At 37.3% G+C, this 26,001-nt stretch overlaps 1 protein-coding gene across 4 annotated transcripts in view; it reads right to left on the reverse strand.

The window, feature by feature from the left end:
* Positions 1 to 26,001, reverse strand: part of ASXL3 (ASXL transcriptional regulator 3) — a 196,997-nt gene that overhangs the window by 115,782 nt on the left and 55,214 nt on the right. For all 4 annotated transcript variants that reach the window (XM_086372262.1, XM_086372265.1, XM_086372263.1 and 1 more), the window contains 2 exons: positions 8,669 to 8,777; positions 7,325 to 7,433 (listed from right to left, as the gene is read on the reverse strand). In XM_086372262.1, coding sequence (XP_086228388.1) covers positions 7,325 to 7,433; positions 8,669 to 8,777 — 218 coding nt within the window. The remainder of the gene's footprint in view (positions 1 to 7,324; positions 7,434 to 8,668; positions 8,778 to 26,001) is intronic.

The following is a 26,001-nucleotide window of genomic DNA, read 5'->3' on the forward strand; positions in this document are numbered from 1 at the left end:
TTCTCCTTTCCCACCCCTTGAATAAAACTGCCAGGGATAAACTGTCAGTGTGACTACTCCCAGAGGGCGCCGAACCTTCATTAGTACCCTTCTCCCTTCCTCCAGGAAGCTGCTCATCTGGCTGTAATTGATGTCTCAACTGAGATCCTATCCACACACTTCAGGCCATTTTAAAGCACTTTTCACTTTTGAAAAAAAGGCCCCTCAAACTGTGGCCTCTGAGCCAACGCAAACAAAGAGTGAGCTGAATAATGTTTCATTAAGTTAACATGACTCTGCCAAGAATCATACAATCAGAAACCCGCTTATAAAACTGGCCATAAGGAATAATGAAAAGGGACCACATAAAATTCTGCGAACGCTGGAATCATTATTCACCCCGGGATCTGAGGACTAAAACATAGGATGTGTGTTCTCTATAATCTTTTTCCTTAAATAGAGACTTTGAAAATACTAATTCTCCAGCTAGAGTGCTGCTTCCTCCCTGAAAGCCATTAGGGTTAATAACAAGCCAAACCTTTTTTGATCTCTATGGATGAAAATTGTACATTCTCCAGTTTCCTTATTTTAAAAGATTAAATAGGACGGCTGCTTTGGATTTTAAACATGAAATATATTAGGGCCACAAAAACAGAAGCTCATTTTTTATCTTGTTAATAACAATTTATAAACAGAAGGGAAAGGAGGTGAAGATGATCTACTGATGGTATCATTTCTATAAAATATGTATGGTTTCCACAGCCAGCCATGTACTGTAAGTCAACTTAATATGTGTAAGCAAACTCATAATATACAAATGTATTATGTTCAGAAAGCAATTCAGACACAAACATAAGCATAAATCTCAGACTAAATAGTCCACAAAATTCTAAATATTTTCTTTGGGTGACACAGATCTATACTTATACAGACATAAATGGTCATGGGTTGTCAACAAAGATGTATATATCAAGTGATTCTCCTAAATCACTCTTTCACCTCTTGAGCTAAGCCTGTAAAATGTGAAGAGTTTACTTTCTTGAGTCTCTAATTCTTATTAACTTGAAAAACTGTTTAGGAGTCAAAGAAACCTAATGCACAGCTCTAGTTTTGTGTCTTGTTAATTCTAGAATTGAGACTATATTACCTTTGCCATAGTGTAAAAAAAACAAACCAGACTTTAAAACAAAATACCTTGGCGAAGTGTCTATCATTTAAAAACAAATCTGTTTTGCTGGCCAACGGACTGCAAGTAGAAAGCAAAAGTGTTACTGTTATTATCTTTATCTACAGATTCACATGTCACTGGAATCAAGCTACAAGACTTCTTTCCGGTTACCAGCTTTTGTAAAGCGCTTTCTTTTCAAATACTTTTCTGAGTTTCCCTTTAGTGGTGTAACACATGTCAACTAATCTCTGTTCATCTGAAATAACTCTATGGTAGCAGAGGCTCAGGACTGTCACAAGGGTATCTTACCAATTGATAGTTATTATTCACTTCAATACTATTCACTCTTTCATATCCCAAAGGAGGAATGGGAAAAGGAGAAGAGAATAAAGATTTAAAAAGCAGATGGTGGGACCCTCCTCTCCCCCTGCCCTCTCCCTCATGGCCCCCACAACCCCACAGTTCCCCACCTTCCCTCTCTCATTATATTTTCAAAGCGTATTTGTACAGCTGTAAGAAGTGTGGAAATTATATCCGTTCTAACTGCTGGTTCAAACACCTATTAGAAATAGAGTAAGTAAGGAAATCATCTAAACCAGTTCAGGTTCATGGCATTTATTACTGATTTGTAAGAAATCATGTGGTAGCCCACTCCTTCATTTGGATAAGCCGGTGGTTCCTCCTTGTCAAATTCTCAAGTTTAGCATCAGAACAGAGTTGGACAACTGTTGCAAAGCTAAACTGCACCAGTGACTCCCGGGCTAAGAGTGTTCCCTAAGGTTCCAGGCAGGGTCGCAGAGTGGTCAGAGCCTGGTTTTTGGGGTCACTCACATCAACCTGAGCATGCCACCCGAATGAAGCACTGAACCTCTAAGTCTGTTTTCTTACTGGTAAAAAAAAAAAAAAAAAAAATTAAAAATTAAATTAAAAATATAAACAAAATAAAAATCAAAAATAGAAAAATTCAATAAAATACAGCAACAGAGCCTAGGAAGTCTGACTAGCTCACAGGAGTGCTGTCAGCATTGATCAGTCTACATGTACACAGTTCACAAAGGATAGGCGTTGTGAGCACTCAACATATTTTCAGTATCAAGGTTTGAAAATCTATCCTGGGGTTAACGGACTGTACACAGAAGTATATGGTATTCATATAGATAGGGAACACACTCGTTCTACAAGAAGCAATTGTGGTTTGCAATAAGATGTAAAAGTGGGCAAGTCAAGGAACACTCAAGGAAATAAGCTATTTACCATTCTTTCAGTGATTTCTCAGAGCAATTTCGTTAGTACAACTTCAAAGGAGAGACCAGGAAATCCAGTTTTGGTCCCCATTAGCTGGAGATGTGTGGGTATGTGCTCTTTGGTGAAGTACTCATTCACATTTCAAATTAGGGGAGTTTGCTTATCCCTGTTGTGGTTTAATTATTGCCTAAGTGCTTTCACCCTGCCCTGGACCCCTTCAGAGCCACTAAAACCCTCCCACTCTTTCTTCTGAAATTTAGGATTAGTCATTAGCAAAATCTGATTGACCTGGCCCTGGCCCATGGACACTACTTCCCCTGGAACCTTCTCAGGTAGCAGCCTGTGTCTTTCTCACACATCTTGTATTGCTGGGCCTGAAAATGGGACATGTGACCTCTATGCTCCTTCCTGCTCCTTAAACGCCTCCAGCATTGTATCTCCAACAGTCGGTTGTCAACAGACTGTTCCTCCTTACTGTAATTATCTACCAACTCCTGGGTTACTCCCTTTCATCTCTGGAAGATTTTAGCTCCTAAATATCACACCCTTTCAATGCTAGTTCTATCCTAACTGTCTGTTTCAATATCCACACAGATGATTCTCTACCATTTCATGGAAGGGCTACCACCAGCCTTTACAACATCCTTGTTCGGATAAGAAAAGACAATATTTCCTCCACGTTGACCCTGCTCCATCTCATGACAGGAAGTTGGGCAAAGGAAGGGCTGCTCAATTTCAGTCACTGACGCTCAATTTCAGTCACTGACGCTCACCTTGGCCAGGAACTCTGAAGAGGGCCCACACTACCTAACCATTCGTAACAGCCTTCAACCTCCCCTCCCTCTTTCTTCTCAGCTCAGACACACCTCCCATAATCCACCCTAACCTCAAGTTCAGGGGCTTCCCTGGTGGCTCAGGGGTAAAGAATCTGCCTGCCAATGCAGGAGATGGGGATTCGATCCCTGAGTTGGGAAGATCTCTTGGAGAAGGAAATGGCAACCCACTCCAGCATTCTTGACTGGGAAATCTCATGGACAGAGGAGCTTGGCGGGCTACTGTTGGGTAGCAAAGAGTTAGACATGATTTAGCAACTGAACGACAACAACTATAACCTCAATTTCATATATCCCACTCTTACAGCACCTACCCTTCTAACTCATTTCCTCTTCAACACCAAATCAAACAATTCTTCTTCCCTAAAGAGACCTCCACCTCCTCCTTCATGCCGTTCCTCACACAAATGTGCTTTTGTTCAATCTCCACAATCAGTTTAAATTCCACAGAGATGATCTTAATGCTCCACGTCATGCACCCTCAATTCCTGCATCCCTCTCTGGCTTCATCATTCACCCCTGGAAAAACCCCAGCTCTGGTCCATTTCAACATCGTTGTCTACTCTGCACTCACAGAGTGGTCATGAACATGACCGGAGAAAAATGCACAAACACGCTGGCTGTTCTCACATTAAATTCAGGATCAGCCATCTCAGAACTGTCCTTAATGATGTCAGACCCAAGACAAACATTTTTTCTATCTTCTCCTTAGATCTACAGAGCTACCTCTCCATCTTCACCCGTGGCTGAAGAACTTATTTCCTATTTCACTACGAAAAATGGAGCATTAGGAAGTGAACTTGTGCAGCCCCTCCCCACATACTCACCTACCTTCATTTCTATCCAGCACCCTCATTTTTCCTATTGCTTTCTTACAGCACCAGTCAATACTCCTGAAGAGTGCCAATCTCTTCATCTGTTTAATCTCCTTCCCTCTCACCCAATCACGTACATGGCAACAGGACACCTTCCTCATCGAAACCTCTTCAACTGGATTTCTTCCCAGCGGTATATGATTGTTCTCACATTTATCTCTCATATTCAGAAAACTTTCCTTTCTTCCACTTTCTCTTGCAGCCATTTCCCCATTTCACTCCTTCCCTTTATCTCAAAAATCCTTGAGAGAATTGACTACACTCGGGGTCTCCCAATTTCTGTTCTCCCATTCTCTTGAACATTACTCCATTCGTGCTTGTGGTCTTACCGTATGATAAAAACAGTCATTGTCAATAACCTCACAAAACTAAATCCAATGTTTTCTTCTCGGCCTTCATTTTAAGTTGACACATAGAGAGCAATTGACACATTTGAGTTACATCCTCCCCAGACACACTTTCTTCACTTTGTTTTCAGAACAGACAACATAAGTTGTCCGTCCATTTATCCTCTGTCTCATTTGCTGGTTCCTATAATCTCTCCTACCTCTTAAATTTCAAGTACCCTAAGCTCAGTCTTTGAGCCTCTCCTCTTTTCTATCTGCCTTCAATTTCTTGGTGATTTCATCCAGTTTCTTATCTTTAAACCTCATCTATAAACTGACCACTTTCAAATGTATATTTCCAGCAAAGCCTTTCCCATTAATCTAAGACAGATAAGTCCAGTTATGTAACATATTCACTTGGATGCTGAAAATTAACTTCATGTTTAATATGTCCTACGCTGAGCTCCTTTGCCAACATCCCCCACCCCAAACTCTTGCAAGTATTCCATCTAAGTTAAAGAAAATAGTTCTACTTGCTGGCACTCAAAACTCTGAAGTCATCTCCAACTCCTTTCTTTACCTCATGCTGCTGCTGCTAAGTCACTTCAGTCATGTCCGACTCTGTGTGACCCCATGGACAGCAGCCCACCAGGCTCCCCCGTCCCTGGGATTCTCCAGGTAAGAACACTGGAGTGGGTTGCCATTTCCTTCTCCAATGCATGAAAGTGAAAAGTGAAAGTGAAGTCGCTCAGTCATGTCTGACTCTTAGCGACCCCATGGACTGCAGCCTACCAGGCTCCTCCATCCATGGGATTTTCCAGGCAAGAGTACTGGAATGGGGTGCCACTGCCTTCTCCTCTTTATCTCATAACTACACTAATTTCAGCAGTTCCTATTGAGTCTACCCTAGAATTCAATTACTTTTCATCATATTCATTGCTACTCCTGTTATTCAAACTCCCATCATCTCTTATCTAGATTACACCAAACCTTTCTAACTTGTCTCCCCGTTTTTGTCCTTGTTCTCTTATATATGTATTTTTGTACTTAGTGATCCTACTAAGGCCTGAGATCATTGTCCTTCTAGCTCAAAACCCTGCAGTGGTTTAACATCTCACTCAAAACAAAATTTTGTGTCATGGCACTCCAAAACTTCTCTGCAACTGTATCTTACCATCTTCTCCCTTGCTCACTCTGGATTCCAACCACACTGGCCTAATGTTTCTGGAACATTCCAGGCACTCTCCTGCTTTAAGGCCTTTATAATTGCTGCTGCTTCTGTCTAGAACTCTCTCCCATCAAATGCCTGTTCCCTCATTCCCTTGGGTCTTTTCTCAGATGTACTTCTCTCTCATTCTTATCTCATTATTTAATTGATTTTGCCCCATAACACTTGTCAGCACTAAATAAGCTGTAAAGTTCACATACTTATCTTGCTTATTGTCTGTCTCTCTACCAATATAAAATCCATGAGAGGTCTCTTTTTGTTCCTCTTTTTAACTGCAACAACTATAATGTTGAGGACAGCACTCGGCACATAGCAGAAACTCAATATACATGTTGATATACATTAACAGAAAGTAGGTGGGAGAGACAGGGAGGATGCAAGTGTTCATGCAAGCATGCAGTACAGCAAGAGGACCCAATAAGATTCCCATTCAGCTACTGAAGGAGAAGGGTGTGCCCCATTCACTAGCCCTTCCAGAAACCCAGAAATTGTCATGCATGTCTGCTCTGTTCTCTTTCTAAACACAAGGACCTGCCAAAGTTCACAGCACTACCATAATAGTGGTGGTGGGGGGGAGGTTAGCTGAGTTTTCAAAAGGTGCAGGAGGAATAAGGACATCAAATTAAATGAAAGCTGGTCTAAAAAAAAAAGAGTCTACAAAGCTGATTTCAGTCATTTTACTAAGACAAGAATCTGTGTTTCCTATAATAATTCAGCACCTTGGCTACAGGTCAGATGGCGCTGGAGCAAAATCAGCCTCTAGGGGACTATCAGAAAGACACCAGTTTAAAGGGCAGGAGTGGCTAGTCAGAATACAAAGGGACTCCTACGACCATTAATGAAATGAATGGCTTTGGGCTATTACTGAAATACGATATTTCTGCAAGGATCCTTTAAGGTTTGTTTGTTTAACGGTAATTTACTGATTTCTATGAGTCCACCAACACAGACTTTAATGACACAGTCTTCCTCTCAAATCATGATCTGGGTCCACTTGGGGGACCAGTGAGTTAGGTTAAAAAAATAGAAAAGAACAGCAGCTTTTGTGGAGCAAAGGTTTGCCAAAACTGCAGTACAGAAATTACATACACCAACAGATTATAATGCAAATGTCTTGAGAAAGTTAAAAATGAATCCACATGGACAGAATTCAAGTGGAAAATGCCCCCTTAGAATTCCAGAAGGGTTGTTCACTTTTCAAAAGCATTTCATAAGAATATAACTCATTTGGTCCCTGTTTCACTGTGAGGAATGTTAACATTAAGCTTAATTTATTAAAGACAAACCTAGGAACAAAGTTATTATAAAACTACTTGAGTTCACAGGAAAAATCAGCACAATCAGAAACCAAACATCAGCCATCTCAAGCCTCACATAAGGATAAAACCACAGCAAACCGCAGTAAGTCTCTCACCTTGCACAAGAAATATAATGATAACACTCAAGAGTACTATGCAGGGAAATCCATACTATTAAAAAGCAAAATAAAACAAAAAGCAAACAACTGAATACTTTTCTTAGGTGCTAACCTTTAAAATTGTTTACTGATAAATGGTGGCAAAACTTAAAATTGTATCAATACTGGTAGGGAACTCAATTTAGCAAGTTATTGGAACTCTACATAACCTTTAAGAGAACAGGATTTCTATCTTGATATCTGCCACACTTACCTCCATTTCCTTCCCCATTGGCATTGGCCTCCGCCATCTCTGAGCCATCCAGTTCAGACTCACAGCCTAAATCCAAAGTTCCATCAGCTGAGCATGACGACTCCTCTTTCTATATTATTTTAAAAATAATGATTTATGAAGATGTATTAGCAACGGAAAACACTCAAAATACTTCCAGAGTCCTAAGGAATTATCAAAGTTACTTGTGATTTTAAATTGCATTACTGATTTATTTTTTATGTAAAACCACTCCTTGGAGAGGGGTGCATTACTGGGAAAAGCACACTGCCATAGTTGATTTTTGGGGGAGATAACCTTTAAAATCTACACAAAAGACAAAGTTTCTTTTTGCCGTATGTTGTTTCTGTTTTTCTCAATTCTACTGTCATTTTAGAAAATGGCTTTACAACTTGGATGTAACCATAAATTAATCCCCAAGTAGCTACAAAAAATAATAAATAATACAAGTCATTTGATTAACCTGTATTATTTTCTGAAACACATACACAGAATAAGAGCCTGATGCTTAAGAGCTGAGAAAGAATCCCCACTTCTTTGCCAGGTATAACTTTTACCATTGAAAATAAAACAGAAGAAACTTCTCAAAGGAAATTAATGAATTTTAAACGTAACCCCTCATTTACTAAAGCTGATACTTTTTTTAATTTATAAGAAAATACACTGATTTTGCATGTTCTAAGTTATGCAGCCATTTGTATCAGCTTTTGTCCTCTGGAATTTGGCATCTTACATGGCATTTCCATTCCAGATGTAAATGGAAATTACACTAAAATCATTAAGACTTGGTTATCTGAAGCTTTTAATTTCTCTGTTCTTCTCATATGAGTAAAAGCTTTTATTAAAACTTCCCAGAGATCACTGTTTCTTTCAAATCTGAATAACATTTAAAACAGCAAATTTTCAAGAGGAATGGGTACATTTCTTATTTTTATAAAAGACAGACATACAGGTGTGAAGCCGGTATATCAATGTGTAATCATCAAGTCAAATAGTTTTTTGGCAACTGTGATCATCTTAAAACTTTTGGCTGATGAACCATGGCGGTCCTCCATGTAAATTTTTAAGAATCAAGAATTTCAAGGAAGCCACAACCATTTTCCATTACTATATGTTAGAGTGAAACCACAGATATGCTTTCTTTAAAGAAGAATGTCATTGTTTATTCTTAATATGAAATCATTTTTAAGACATCTGAAAACATTTAAAAGGCAAAGGGATCATTCTATCCCTCACCCAAATCTAATTTTGTTTACCTTCACATGTCTGAATAAAGGAATGATACATAGTAATAACAGACATAATATGCAGAACAGTCCAACTTACTTTGAGAGCATAGAGGCCTGACTTCCCAGGGATTTTGAAGAATGTTCCATCCCCGATTCGCGTGTTAGTGTGAAGCATTGCATTCAGACAGGCTAATGGAGAAGTTCCACTAGAAAATAAAAGTGTGCAAAAAATGAAGCAGTCTGAGACGCAGTTTCTGGGGCAAAACCATTCTCAGTCTCTTAGGGAAAAAAAAAAAAAAAAGACCCTCTTGCTTGCCTTTTTAAAATATCCTCCCAACCCCGAAAACATCTACATTACAATAACAGGCCAGTCCAGTTTCGCCAAAGTTAATCAGATGCATCTGTCTTATAGGCTTCAGGCAAAAAGTCTCCTGAATTGAAATTATGCTTTTATTCATAAAGCAACCAACACTATATTTCAAAGAAACCAAAGCCCAAACGTTTATGTGGTGTTATTTTGCAAATAATACCATGAAGCCTCAGGTTTTAAATATTACAGACAAGTTGATGGTTGCACTTGAATGATCAAATAAACCAAGTTCAAGGACAGCTCCATCCTATAGGTTGAAAAGCAACAAAAGAATAATAAGAAACCAGGGAAGAACTGATTTAAAATTACAAGTATTTAAGTTACTCATGGGATTGCACTTCTCACAAGGCCAAATAAAAATCTATATCTGTGCTCCTTCAGTGACATTCTTTCCTCAGCTCTTTATTTGTCAAATAAAGAAAATATGTGTTTGGGAATCCTACCCAGCTAATGATAATATTCTGCAGTAAAAAAGTAAGTGACTGAACTGTGAAAACAGATTTTTTTTAAAGGAATTAAACAGTATTAAATATTGATTAAAATATCAAAACACATATGTACAAACATCACTGAAATGAATTCACATAATTAAAAAGATGTTTATGAAATGTATAATACATATATATTTTCTGGGATAACTTTAGAACTTCTTTTGTGTTTTGTTTGTAAACTGGTATTTCTGTATACTAGAATTTAGAGGTAGAACTGTTACTTGCATTTACTTATGTTTCCATATATACTTTACTTCCTAATATGCTATAAGATCAATATTTGGTTGAATCAATACAGATTAGAAACCCTACTCCCCATCCCATTCACCTAGTTAGGGGTTCTGGGTATATAATCCAAGATATCCTTGGACAAGAGAACCTTTGGGATATCAAGGTTTCGAAGTGAATTTCTGTGATAGAAACATATTTTTATGTGACTAAACTAAAAGTGTTCTAAAAACCAAGATTGTCCCATCTCTTGCTTACTATGACTGCTCACCAATAAAATGAAAAAAGCCAAATTTGCTGAGTTGCCACAACACACTTGCTAGCCAGTCAGCATATATACACACTATGGTCATAAAGGTTTATAAGTATTCTAATAAGAACACTTTATTAATTTAGGAAACAGTTTCTCTATGCCAACACATCAGTACGTTTCCATTTGGTCTGACAGGAAGCAAGCGCCCTAGTATAAGTCTGGTCACAGAACAACACAGAACAGCGAAGTACACATGGAAACAAAGCTGGGAGTTTATGTAATAGCTTTCCTCTCGAAGCTTCTACAAGCCTACAGACCTCATTTCATTATTTTTCCTCACAAAAGATGTTCTGCTCATATGTAAAGTGAGCCAAGCATTCCTTATAAAGTAAAATACATTCATCTCCCAGAAATAGCTGTCCATGAATAAATTTCAGATAAACAAGGCTATACATGTTACGCTGAACACTGTAAAATATATTTTTTTATCATTATTCTCTTCAGAAAAAGCACAGGCAATTTGAAGCTGGGAATTATTATACCAGATTTGTGGAGCTTTAATTTGGCGAAACTGTCAGAAACACAGATTTTTCTGTAGGGACCTGGCAAGAAAATGTTACCATTACAAGTAAAATAGAATTCTGTACATATAAATGAAACAATGTAGATGGTTTTGAAATATAAAAATACTTAATACTACTAATTGTTCACATTTCAAACCTCACACACATTCTTCCTGTTCTTCTTTCCTAAGGTCCTAATACACACAATTTCAAGAACTCAGATTTAGAATTTTAGAGAATAATACAGATTTAAAGACAACTAAAAAATACTGAATAAACTTAATTTAATATCACTATAATTTACATTTTCTTTCAAAGGTACAGTAAACCAAAGATAATGGTGGAAGATAAACTGACTACTAAATAGTTGTTTAAGGCTATGCTTGTTTCAAACATAAGTGATAATACCCAGTTTCATATAAATAATAAGCTCTGTTGAATATGAATATATTATTAAACTATACTGTTTATTAATTCAATAAATTCAAGATTTACTGTGGAAATATTTTTAAAATATATAATTTATAATCACATGACACAGATATCCAAAAGTCTCAAAGACTACTGTAATTTTCCCCAAAACAAAAAGGAAATCCACTTTATTTTAAAACTATACATTTGCATTTCGGAAGAATTAAAAATATTTTGCAATTGAATGCAAATTTTACTACTCAGCCTGATTAGTCACTTAGTTTTAAACATATCAATTGCATTTCTTCATAGAAAAAAAATCAAATTAAATGGCCCATTCATTTAAAAACTGTAAAACTTTAGCATTGAAAGAGGAAGTGCTTAAGAAAGAAAGGTAACTTTCATCCACTGCATATCCATAGGAAAGTGAATTTTAAAAATCTTTCATACCCTTTACTTATTGCTATCATTCTCAACATTTCCACAGAGTCTAGAAATTGTGGACTGCTTCCCCTGAAAAAGTGAATGTCCTAAGTAACTGCCATTGAACAAGAATAAATAAAAGTCTCATTAATGTATTTCCATTATTTTAATATTCAGAAAAAATAGATTCAGCAAGTGTACCTAGACCAGCTTTAAGAAAGATATAAATATATATTTATATATCTGTATATATTAAAAAACACAATGTCTTATTGTGGGTATGAAAAAAGATGAGGCAAGTATGTGTTAAAAGTCTGTATTCTTAGAGAGCATCGACATCTTCTATGTAATATTCCTTATTTTTAAATTAAAAAATATTTGCTCACAATGCGAGTTAATTGCCTAAGTCAGAATCTGAAAGCAAAAAATTCTGGAATAGACTATGTGCCTGTGTATATTGTATATGAAATAATAACACATCAACATTTTAATTCAAAAATCTCTAAAATTTCAAAAGTTACTTACTTTCTAAAAGGATGAATTGGAAGAATTGCGATATCCCAATTTATAAAAAGAGAAAACAAAGAAAAAAGGGAAAAAAAGTTAGTTTTCCAGCTTAAAATGCAATTCTACATCCCACTATTTCAATAAATAAGACAGCATACAAGAAACACACCAAACTCTTAGATTTGGCTGTAAACTCTGCAGGACTGGAGTAAAAGGTAAATTCCACTTTCTTCCCTACACTTCCATAATGTTTTCATTCTGTCTACAATGCTCATATATTGATAGCGCCATATTGGGAATATAATTAGAAATAAACAATCAGGACACTATTTGCCCCCAGTTCCTTTCTTTCTGCCATGCCCTGTAACTAGGCCCTTCCCTATACACCTGCCAGGATAGATATACAGCTTCTTCTATTTGTTTGTCTTCCTCCCTAGACTGTAGGGTTGTGGAACCCTTCTGGCTTGTTTTCATTTCCCACAACCCCTGAAGCAGAACGGGGTGAAATTTGGAGGCAGGGGAGCAGGCATAATTTAAACTGTCTAGACATCAAAGAACCCCCAGAGGTGCTTTGCAGAGCCCCAGTGCTGTGTGAACTACAGAAAAACCATTGCTTTATCACATCAAATTGCTGACAGAACATATAAAATTTTACTAATAGTGCACACTTGGTGCAGAGAATGGATGGTCTATTTTAATAATTTTAAAAACCAGAGAAAATACCTGGGGAATGCAATTGGAAGGATATTTAGATACGACAAAGAAAACATCATTCCTTTCCATAGAAAAGTAATAATGCTTTACAAGGCAATAATTAAGTAATCCAAATCTTAAGCTACTTTATTTTACTAAGCATCTCTTCATAAAAATTTCAGATGAAGCTATTTCCCGAAAACATTTTTAAATCTTGCTTTGTAATTTGGGGAACATTGAAAAAAGTAATCCTAAACAATGTTAAGTCTAAAAATTCAATAGATTTAAGGAGTGATTATTAAGCAGCATTATTCATCAGTTATTGTGCTAAGTCCTATTAATACAAATTAACTGAACCAATTTTATATTCACTCTTTAAAATAAATTAATAATACTTCAAGTATTTTCAGTGTCGAGAGCCAGGAGAAAATGTCTTAATTTTAAAGAATATATTTTTAAGAGGAAGTTATGTGGACCTCTGAGATGGAAGTAATGTTTCAGTTCTTTATACAGAATATTAGTGTTCATTATGTGGAAATTAATTGTTTACTTAGGATTTGGTCATTTCACTTTATATGTTATACTTCCCAAAAATGTTTTTGAAAATACTGAAAAACAAATAATGTACCCTTGGCCTTATGCATGTGTTTACATATTCAATGGGCAAGTCACTACTAGTGCAGAAGAAAAAACTATTTCTACCACGGACTGTGGATAAGTCCTAAACACACAGACATGCAGTTTATACCAGTTGATAAATCAGTAACCTAGATGATTAAAAACTATCCCAGAAAGTCAAAGCCAAACTAACTTTTTATTTTTTTGAAAGGCAAATATATTAAGCATTTATTGAGTACATCATTATTTTTTTTTTTACTTAATTTATTTATTTTAATTGGAGGCTAATTACTTTACAATATTGTAGTGGTTTTTGCCACACACTGACATGAATCAGCCCTGGGTGTAAATGCAAACTAACTTCTTACTCTGAGAAACAACACTGTTAGTCTGGAACCCTTGAAAATGATTGGAAAAAAAAACTTGAAAGTTAGAGTCCTACATACATATACATTATCTGAAGAAGCTCAGCACACAGAATATTAGACCAAAAAAGGACCTACAGAAAGTCTGAAATTTGATTTGGATGATGAGAACAGTATCTCAAATTTCACAGTACCTCTTAGATCACTAGTGAAAGTTTTTTAATGGGCACTGACACATGACAAATAACAAAGATTTAAGTTAGAAAATGTAAGTTTGATTCCAAGTTTTGCAGGTGTAACTGAGGCTGCGGTTAAGAATCTCACTGTAGTCAACTAGCTAAGAGATAACAGCTGAAATCTAAATTCTACTCTGATTTCAAACCCCATATAAACATGCAAAAATAAACAAGAACAACCAATTAATTCAAGAGATGAGTCATTTAAAAGGAAGATATTTTGCATATTTCTTTATAAAGAATACCTACATGCTTTTCATTATTCAATGTGTCTGTAGGGTAAAATTGGAAACATAGTCCCAAGTATTCTTTTACTAGGTATGGATATTGAAGCAAGAAATAATTACCAAGTGACATATGTTGCACAATTCTTAAATTTAGAGAAATAGTTTGAGACTCCAAACCTAAACACGCATCTCTGATTGGCTTGAACAATGTAAAATTATATTCTTTGGGGAATATAAACAGGCATTTGAACTTAGACCTTTTATCCACTTTATGGACACAATGAAGCTACCACTAGAGAGACTACAGTGATTCCTATAGTCATGTTCATTAAACAGACCTTTTGTTTTAGGAGACAAGAATTTCAAAACATCAATACAAGGACAAAAGTTTGCTCAGTATTATTTTAGAATAGTATCTATAATGAAAATTAGAAATAGTCCTATAAAAATGTAAGCTAAAGCATATAATCTAAATTATAATTTTTAAAGACCTCAAAGTAAAATATGAGGTGAGCTGGTCATCTTTGATTATAGACATTAAGGGAAGGATATACCACATGTGTATCTGGATACCAGCAATTGTATGCATGTCGTGACAGGCTACACTAGGAAAGGCAACGCAGTACAATGAACGAGACTCTGGCTTCTGAAGCCAATTAGCCTGAGTTCAGCTGAGGATAGACCATTTACTAGCTCTATGACTTTAGACTTCATTTCTATGGGTCTCAAGCTTCACAACTACAAAATATGGATAACAAAGGTCACTATTTCATAGGGGATTATTCTGAAGATTTAATGAGTTAGAATACATAAAACACCTAGAATTGTGTCTGACATACTCTGTGTGTTTAACAATTATAAATTATTATTACTATGTATAATAATAATGAGTTATTATGAAAGGAAATCAACTCTGAATATTCATTGGAATGACTGATACTGAAGCTGAAGCTCCAACACTTTGGCCACCTGATACGAACAGCCGACTCACTGGAAAGACCCTGATGCTGGGAAACACTGAGGGCAGGAAGAGAAGGGGGTGAGACAGGATGAGATGGTGGGATGGCATCATCGACTCAATGGACATGCTGCTGCTGCTGCTGCTAAGTTGCTTCAGTCGTGTCCAACTCTGTGTGACCCCACAGACAGTAGCCCACCAGGCTCCACCATCCCTGGGATTCTCCAGGCAAGAACACTGGAGTGGATTGCCATTTCCTTCTCCAATGAATGCATGCGTGCTAAGTCGCTTCAATCATGTTCGACTTTGTGTGACCCCATGGTCAGCAGTCCACCAGGCTCCTCTGTCCACAGGATTCTCTAGGCAAGAATACTGGAGTGGGTTGCCATGTCCTTCTCCGCAATGGACATAAGTTTGAGCAAACTCCAGGAGACAGTGCAGGACTGGGAAGCCTGGCATGCTGCAGTCCATGAGGTCGCAAAGAGTCAGACACAACTTAGCAACTGAACAACAATTATGATAACTACTATGCCCCAAAATAACCAACATCTAGAGACACAAAGGATGGCAAATGGAAAGAAATTAAATATTCTGTAGTTTAAAGAACTTACTCAGGTAAAATTTTGTTTAATTTCATTTTTGTTTCACTAGCAAAAATAAGTGAAGATATGCAAGTGTATATATTCCTTTCCCACAGCCTTTCACATGTGATTAATACTGAAAATAACTTACTCAGTAGAGAGAAAAGATGCTAAAAATATCTGTTATTATAGATGCCATTTATTTAGCATCTCTAATGTGACTGGGCTTTCACACTATTATTTATATTCCTTACAGTCCCCATAAAATGTAAGCATGATCCCTAGTTTTACAGATGTAACCGAGGCTGAGAGGTTAAGACTCAGAGTGTAGTCAAATAACAACTAAGTGATTCAGCTGAAATGCAAATTTCTACTCTGATTCCAACACCCATGCTCTTTTGACTACCCCCAATTCTCTGTCTATAGAGTTGTTTCTTCCACTTAACTAACCTTGGATACCACAAGTGAATATATAACACTTGAGGGAAACACATAAAGGAAAGCCAGATGCCAGAAAAGAATAAGATGTTGGCTTCATCTTCATTTAATATTGTCTGTAACATTGACTCCCCTAGGGTAAATTCCAAATAATATAATGAAAGAACCAGGTTACAGAAGATGACATTGTTGGTTGTCTTGTTCAGGTAATGCTACCCTATGAAAATGAAGGAAGAAAGACCTCGGAGAGAATATGGTTAAGAATTCAGACCCATAATTGAGATGCCTCTTTGCAGAACTAGATCATTAAAGAATAACACAATCCATTAGTTGAATAAATATTTATTGAGCACATTATATATGTGAAGCTAATCTTGAAATAAATTTGCACTCTTGACAGTGCTTTGCACAGAACAGAAATGTAGGCTGGGCTGAACTGAATTCTCTGAATACATATGAAATGACAAGGGATTCAGGAGAAAAGAGCCTTGAAGCATGTGTCACAAAATGGAGAAAATCATTTGGAATTTAGATGTTATCCCTAATTTATTCTAAGGAGGCAATCATTTGTGGATTTATTCTATCACCAACTCCAGCGCAGAGGCAGCCAACCCATGGTCTTCGATGGCTCTTCAGGACTTTATACTATTTCCCTACAACTGTAGTCTCAGAGTATTTTCACTTAAGCAAAAAAAAAAAAAAAAAAAAAACCATATAAAATAAAACAATGGATTTCATATATTAAAGAACAGCAGTGTAAGCACAATTGGTATGATAAAACAGGTTCGTATCGAAATGTTAATTTCTGTATTCTACTTGTAGCTACTCATACTCACACTCTCTCATTTTGTTGGTAATGGCCAATACCACAGCATTTCTGAATGTGTGCTATAGAATGTTAGTTCCAAGTGTTCCTCAAAAAAACTGTCAAAGGAGTTTCAGAAAAAAATGCATCCTCCTCTTGCAAACTCAGCAAATACATTAACAGTGTACACTAAAATCTCTGAAAAATCTTACATTAACTCCAGAAACCTCCTTAACTCAGTGTTTCCTAAGCATATATAATTTAAAAATCTTCTCCACAATAGTATGTAGCAACATCTCTGATTATAGTATGCCAAGAAAAATACTTGAGGAAATGCTGAACTATATTTATGGTTAGGGTCATGAGGAAATAGTACCTAGCGGTCATATTCCCAGGAACATTTAATTTCATTAGCAAGATGCTTAAAAATTATTTGAAAAGTATATAAAATAGTTGTTTCTCTGTGAAAAAATAATGGAGTGTGATTATTTTTCCCTGTGTAGACTTACAAAATTGAAAAGCATCCAGGTACTTTAAACAGCGTTGAAAAATTTATAAACAGTATCCATATATAAATGAAAATACTTTATATTTGCAATATCATATTTCCTAAAATGAAAGTATCATATTCATCTCTCCCAGTGGAGAGCTTCCTCCTGACTATTTCTCTCATTCAATGAGTAAGGTCTTCCTCTTCATCACCCAGAAACGAAGCATTTCTTAGACTATTAGAATTATTCTGCCTCAACAAAGTTCATCTTTCAATTTACATTTTTTACTTCCTCACATCCTAATTCAAACAATCTTTACATCACAAGAGGACAGTTTTAGAAACCCTAGCCCTACCCCTGCCTTCAATGTCTGCCTGCTGCAATTCCATCTACCCACTGGTGCCAGGGCCATGTTCCTATTTAAAAGACAAAAACAAATAAAACGTTGCTCAGGCTTCAGGCCTTGACATACACCAGACTGACTGACTGCTTCTTTACAATCAGTACTTTTCACTCCCTACCACAGGAAGCATAGAGTCATTAGGATCCTCTATGGTAGGATCGGCAACTCCTTCATCTCCACCTTCCCCAACTCTCAGGTTACTCCCCAACCCCGAGACTATCCTCTAATCTGATGCAGTTCAGTAAACCATGTGCCTCTGCAGTTTCCCATCTCTCTGTTTTGGCTCCTCCGGCATCCTCTGCCTGGAAATGCATCCCACTCTTTGCTCCATTTATCACTCAAAATAAAATGTTTAGCTACCACCTGTATGGTGACGTCTTCCGTGATACCAGGGTGTCTCCCTCACTGTACAACAGTCTCAGCACCTTGCATATCCCTCACATTTTCTTCTCATTACAACCGTTTATGCGTCTAACTCTCCTGCCCTTAAAACTTCCAAGTTTGGGAATGCCACGGGGGACAGACACATATTTATCTATCTTTTATTATTTGACAAGCAATCCCAAGGTACTCAGAAGGTGTTTGTTGAAATGAACGTAATCATTGCTATAAAAACTGTTGCAATCATGGATCTGTGGACACAACAACCGCACACTGAATATCCTCTATAGTCTATTTAAACTCCTGACTACAATCATGTGTGTCAAACAGCCAACATATCACACAGGCTATGTAGTAGCCATAGTATATTTGCACGCTCTGCATTCCTTTCTCCTAGGAACTTTCCTTACTTTAGTTTAGCCATCACTGAAATGGTTCTGACTTCATCAGAAAGGCTAGCCTTGGTAACTATCTGGCCAGATGGTAGGAGTTTGAGTATCTTTGGGGAAGCATATAGAAATAAAGGGAATGAGCATACATTGTTTTCAGTAGAAACATAAGCTGTAAAGGGACAAAAAACATATTAGCTAGGGACTACCTTCGCCTCAACAAGGAGGGAGCCTACCAAGAACAAAACTAACCACAGTCAAGCAGAGCAAAACAGAGGAAGAAAACATGGGGCATCACTTGGACTCCTGCATTATCTAGTCATGTTGAAGGTCAACTGGATGTCCACGTTAAATAACCCAACAAATCCCCTGCTTATTTTATTGTTGACACTTGGATAACTGAGAGGCTGACCTCATTTTTCTAAGCCTCAACGTGTTCCTCAGTAAAATGATGAGTTTAAAATAGGTGATGATGATTCATCTGAGTCAGTTCTAATGAGGTGGATAAACCTACAGCCTAGTATACAGAGTGAAGTAAGTCAGAAAGAAAAACACAAACAGTATATTAATGCATATATAATGGAATCCAGAAGGATGGTACTGACAAATCTGTTCACAGAACAGCAACGGAGATGCAGACACAGAGAACAGACATATGGACAAGTGTGGGGAGAAGAGGCAGAGGGTCAGATAAATGGAGAGAGCAGCATGGATGCAGGAATGTGAAAGTTGCTCAGTTGTGTCCAACTCTTAGCAACCCCATGGACTGACTATACAGTCCATGGAATTCTCCAGGCCAGAATACTGAAATGGGTAGCCTTTCTCTTCTCCAGGGGATCCTTCCAACCCAAGGATTGAACCCAGGTCTCCCGCATTGCAGGTGAATTCTTAAGCAGCTGAGCCATAAGGGAAGCCCAAGTGAGCAGCCTATCCCTTCTCCAGCAGATCTTCCCAACCCAGGAATTGAACTGGGGTCTCCTGCATTGCAGGTGCATTCTTTACCAGCTGAGCCACAGGGGAAGCCTGCATGGATGCACATACACTAACATATGTAAATATATGGCCAATGGCAACTTGCTGGATGACTCAGGGAACACCAACTGGGCTCTGTAATAACCTAGAGGGTTGGCAATGGGTGAGAGGTAGGAGGGAGATTCAAGAGGGAGGGGACGTATGTACACATATGGTTAATTCATGTTGATGTATGACAGAAACCAAACCAGTACTGTAAACCAATCATCAATCAATTAAAATTAAATAAATATTTTTAAAAATATGTGATGAGTTTTAAATAGCTTTAAGATGAAAGTTCTACTAATATCTTTCTGGTTAAGGCTTCAAGGGCAATTACAAATGGTTGGACAATTGGCATGTCGTTCATTTTAGCCATGCCACCTGTCTCTTCGCCTCTCTTCCTACTCATTTGTCAAAGAAGGCTCCCATTCACCTCCTAAAAACTTCTAATCAACTCTTTAGTCTGTAGAAATGGTTTCTCAACTTCTATAGGCATCACAGCCTGTCCTGTGACTGCAGCATTTAGTTCTGGGCTATCTAATATCTCATGACTCAAAGGCAATAAGTGCCTTAGGACGCTGGCTTCATCAAGACTCTGTGTCCCCCTCATAAGGGCCCTGTCAGACTTGGATGCTCAGAAAACATTCAGGGACTGGTGATAAGCTTAACATTTCATAATCTACCGAACAGAACAAAATTTGAAGCATGGCAATACCAGAAATTGGCTGAGGAGATTCAGAAATAGGAACTATGAAATACCCTAGTGAGAATATAAACTGACACAGCCAGTTTGAAAAGACATCTGGCAATATCTAGAGGGAAAACAAAACAAAACAGGTGTGCATGCTTTGCAAATCAGCAATCCCACTTTTTGGTACAGTCCCTAGAAAAACTCAACTCACACTCACAGTCCTTAATTTTTTTAGGAGAAAAAAAAACTGTCAGTAAATTAAATGTTTACCAGAACATAATAACTATAGACATAGATACACGTAATCTATACATACACAGTGAAATTATAAAATTCTGAGCCACAATGGTATACAGCAAACATATAACGAAGATTAACTCTGAGTAAAAAAGGAAATCAAAGGAACTCCAGCTTTTTCTGCCAGACTTTATTTAAAAGAAATCCAAAGCAAATATGACAATACGTCTACAACTGTTAATTCCAGCCGGTGCTTGTTGATCTATGATATTTTGCTATATTTTCAAAATTTTTCAGAACAGAAAAAATAAAGACTATTGATAATTTTGTTCTTTAATGCACAGTTTATCTTCTCTCCAATTCTATTAGATCTTTCTCCCTATTTCAGCTTATATTAAGGTTTAAGCATTTTCCCCATGTAAATCCATATATACACAGAAATTATATGGAAGTGTAAAGGTACATCATTATACAGACTAAAAGTAATAAGCCACTCTCAACTTCTCCCAGCGACACCCATTGCTTCTGAAATAATGACTATTAATGATGTACCATGTTTTTTTTTCTCCCAGAGCTTTTCCTATTTTTATTCAGATACATGTGTAGATTCAATTCTATGCTTTTGTATTTTAAATTTATTTTCAACAGAAGTGAGGGCTGTTATTGCATACCAGTAGATGCATGCTTTTTTACTTAATAACCTTAATGATAAAGTTTCCCATAGACTATATTTTTTGTTCTGAATGTTGCACAGACTATTAAATGCTCTTAATAATCATGCAATGTTCCCACTGTCCTATAGAGTAGATAAGCTGTACAGTGATTTTTAAACTTCTTTATTATTTAACATGTAGCTTGCATCTGATTTTACCCATTAAAACAGTGCTGCAATGAAGAACCAATATATATGCCTCCTTGCATATGTGCTATAGATTGAACGCTTGTGTTCTCCCCAGATTCATATGTTGAAACCTAATCCCCAGTGTGATGCTACTTGAAGGTGGGGGCCTTTGGGAAGTGATCATATCACGAAGATGGAACCATAGCCCATGGTATCAGTGTTGTTATGAAAGAGACTGTCCACGGGATTTCCCAGGCAAGAATATTCGAGCGGGTAGCCACTCTCTTCTCTAGGGGATGTTCCCATCCCAGGGATCAAACCTGGGTCTCCGGTCTGGCAGGCAGATTCTTTACCAGGGCCACCAGGGAAGTATAGCAGCCTGAACAGACTAAGACAGTAGGTATAATATAACTATTCCTCTAGGATAGAGTCCAAACAGTAGAATTACTACATCAAAAAAGCATTTTAAAAAATGTTGATAGCTATTTCCAAATTACTTTCCCCACCCGAGTCAAGGGTGGACAGTATGAATCTTTACATTTTTGCTAATCTAATCAAATGGAGGTAAAGTGGTCATTCCAGGTAGAGGGAGCAGCATGCAGGAGGCACATAGGGAAAGAACTGAACATGTCTGCAGAAACAGAATTATTTGGTATTTTCAAACAGTGAGTGGGAGGGAGAACAGGGCTGGGATCAGATTCCAAAGGCAAGGTACACACCATGCCAGCTGCATGACACTTTTGTGTGCTTAGGTACTCAGTCATGTCCAACTCTTTGTGACTCCATGGACTGTAGCTTCCCAGGCTCCCCTGTCCTTGGGGATTCTCCAGGCAAGAATACTGGAGTAGGTTGCCATGTAGGTTGCCATGCCCTCCTCCAGGGGATCTTCCCAAATCAGGGATTGAACCCAGGTCTCTTGCATTGCAGGCAGATTCTTTACTGACTGAGCCACATGGGAAACCCAAGAATAGTACAGTGGGTAGCCTATCCCTTCCCCAGGGGATCTTTCTGACCCAGGAATCGAACTGGGGTCTCCTGCATTGCAGGTAGATTCTGTATCAGGTGAGCTACCAGGGAAGCCCATGCATGACTTTTATACCTCAGTTTAAACTCTATGGCGAGGAGTTTAGACTCCATGCAGGACATGATGGAGAGCCCCAAGGGACTTTCAGGAAGGAAATGCCCTTGTCCTGCTGTACACATGAGGACAGATCCATAATGAGACACATCTACAAGAAGACACATCAGTGAGGAGCCTGCCGTCCTTGATTGAGGGAAGATAATCTGAGCTTCATCAAAACAATGATGGTAAGGAAGGGATGTAAAGAAAGACTCAAGAAATACACGAGAAGAGAATGAACTTACAGTTGCTGAGGAGAAGACTGGGAGGAAAGGATAGTTTGGGAGTTTGGGATGGACATCTACACACTGCTGTATATAAAATGTATAACCAGCAAGGATATACTTATAGCACAGGGGACTCCGCTAAATGTTATGTGGCAGCCTGGATGGGTGTGGAGTTTGAGGGGAGAATGGATACATGTATATATATGGCCGAGTCCCTTCAACGTTTACCTGAAACAATCACAACATTGTTTGCTAATCGGCTATACCCCATTAAAATAAAAAGTAAAAAATTAAGAAGAGATACATGAGAAGAAATGTGGGGGACAAAAATCAGGAGGGCACAGAAACTGACTAGATGCGTATGATGAGGAAGCAGAAGCGGGTTAGAATTGCTTCAGGGGCTGGGTGTAAGCAGTGGTGTTATTAATTAAAATTGGTAACATAAAAGAGATGGTTTGAGGATAAATATGGTAAATTTAGTTCTGGACTCACTAACTTCAAGGTATGCAAGCATATGCAGTTCAGATACACACACGCATCACAGAGTTAATGCTGGGGTTAGAGACAGACACTGGGGGGCCATCACTTATAGATGGTATTTGGAAAGGTGAAAATTGAAAGGCACAGATGTGGAGTGATAAGAGAAAAATGACTGACTGGAGCTTATTACATTCCTAAGTCAGAAGACTACATGAGAAGGTATTTCTGAGATGAAAAACAGGAAAAAATAATCCTATGAAGAATTTCATTATAATAATATGAAACGTAACTCTAACTTGAGGATATGATTATTTTAGAAGCCAGAACAAATCTCTGTAATCACAGGTAGAAACAACCTGTGAGTAGGAAATTACCTAGAGGATCTCACCAGCAGGGACTTTTCTTTTAAATATGCTTTTTTCTTTTAACAAGTAATATAAGAACATTACTAAAATATCTGTCAACTGAAGAAAAGATGAAAAAAAATCACTAAAAAATCTCAACTCCTTATAACAACTCTGAGCATTTTACAAACTTTCTACTAGTCTATGTTTCTGGTAGGCTATTTTAAAGTTATGATTTACCTAAATGTTCAATCACCACATTTTATTTTATATTATACCCTGTCCATACTACTATACAGCCATAATAAATATATTAAGTGGTTAAAAATATTCTATCAATGTGTGTCAAGCCAGTGGTTTTCAATCTAGCCGTGCATTAAAATTTTTAGGGCAATTTTTTAAATGCAAACTCTGAGGCAATTCCAAACATCTTAAATAAACATCTCTGGGTAGAGCCAAAGCATTGGCACTCTCTTTTATGTTTTTCCAAATGATTTTACTGCACAGTCAAGTTTGCGAACAACTGATATTACTGGTGAGTGTTTAAATTATGTTCTTCATTTATAATTGAAATAGAATTGATCTGAATATTTTAGTGTATATGATATACTTTTTTTTCCTTACATTCAAGAATATTTTAAGATAGGCTTGCATAAGTGGCATTATTATTTCAGGAGATATATGTTATCTAACGACCTTTTTCAAATAATGCCAACTGGCTTTTCAAATGAGTTGTTTTAGTTTATACTCTCACCAGGAGTGAGAAAGCAAAAAGCATCATTTGGAGTCAGGGTGAAGTGCTTGTACTGATTAATTTATTAGGTAAACCAAAAGACAATCTCCAGTGGCTACTTTACCTTGCATTTCTATGATTACTAGGCAGATCAAATCTTATCTACATATTTGTTTATTCCCTGGTTTTATGCACTGTAGTTCCTCTGGTCATGACCTCTGACCACAATGTTCTAAGGTCAACACCTCTTTTTGTTTTCATAATCTCTTTAATTAATACCTCTAGCTTATATTAACTAGAAATATTAACTAAAAATATTTTCTCCATTGTCACAATGTTTTTTTGATATATTGCTGCTGCTGCTAAGTCACTTCAGTCGTGTCCGACTCCGTGTGACCCCATAGATGGCAGCCCACCAGGCTCCCCCATCCCTGGGATTCTCCAGGCAAGAACACTGGAGTGGATACAAACACATAAAATTTGATGCAGTCACATACGTTCATCTTTTCCTTTGTTTATTGTAAAGCTTCTGTAAAGAAAGTCATTCTCCTCTCAACATGTGTATGTGCTAAGTCACTTCAGTCATGTCCAACTCCGCAACCCCATGGACCGTAGCCTGGTAAGCTCCTCTGTCTGCAGGACTCTCCAGGCAAGAATACTGGAGTGGATTACCATGCCCTCCTCCAGGGGATCTTCCTGACCCAGGGATCGAACCCGCATCTCTTATATCTCCTGCATTGTCAGGCGGGTTCTTTACCACTAGCGCCACCTGCAAAGCCTCTTCTGTCTCAAAGGTGAATTCAAATGTTAAATCTGAATTTTTCTGTTTTTTCAGTGGTATGTCTTTTCATGTTTAAATTTTCGATCATGTCTGTTTCTTCCTCAATATAAAACATAGCTAACACATTATATGTTCCATAAACACTTTTAAGATGTATAAACATTTCCTTGTCCATTACTTCATTTCTGATTCATCCTCCTACCCCTTCTCTGCAGAAGACTCTGGTACTACTCATGGGAAATTCCTTGATCAGCAGAATGTCAAAAGAACTCAACTCAGAGTTTTGCTGGCTATGGGAAAAATTTTACCTTTAAATGTTTGATAAAGGAAATGTCTAAAAATAACTACACCAACCACTACTGTTAAGACTGGCAATCATACCACAGGACAAATGTCAATTTAACTTAGTTTTCTTCTCCCTTCCTTCCTCCCCCTCTTCTTTCTTTGACCACTTGCATTCTCAAGGCAATTTGTTCAGCAGCAGTTGTGTGGTTTGATTATAAGTATTCCCATAAAAAGATATTTAATAAATTTAGCTTTCTGCTATAAAAATTTAAGTGTTATCAAATTCAAACACCATAATGACTTCAGATAGTATGAAATACATCCACAAAATTCAGACAGAATTATAAAGTAAAAACAAACTTGAGAAAGGAGAAATACAAAGATTAGTGAATTCAAGCATCTTTCCCTTCCCCAAACTTAATATTCGACACCTAAAAATACATCTAAGAATCTGGCAGTAGGCCTAAAAGAAATTTAATACACCTAGTTCTTGTTTTAATTTCACCCTCTGGGAAATATGATTCATGAGCGACATAGCTGGGAGTAGGGACTGCAGAAAAGCAACCCAAATTAAATCTCTCCCGAACAGAGAAAAAGAGTAAAATAAAAGTAACAATGGCTAGGATCAATGCAAATGTAAAAAGAGAATAAATAATACTGTTTCAGACTAATGTTTGTTGAAAACTATAAAATTATACTCACATACATTATTAATAAATTCCAAAAGTAATGCTACTAATATGTTATATATGTATTACCTCTGTTTTATGGAAATAAACATCTTCCTTAGGAAAAATGCGCATTTTGATGACCCAGGGGAAGAAACGTATCTTTAGACAAAACAAG

The sequence above is a fragment of the Bos grunniens genome, chromosome 24, assembly GCF_055505025.1.
Source record: "Bos grunniens cultivar Pamir isolate PY7600 chromosome 24, Bosgru_T2T1.0, whole genome shotgun sequence".
Taxonomy (NCBI): domain Eukaryota; kingdom Metazoa; phylum Chordata; class Mammalia; order Artiodactyla; family Bovidae; genus Bos; species Bos grunniens.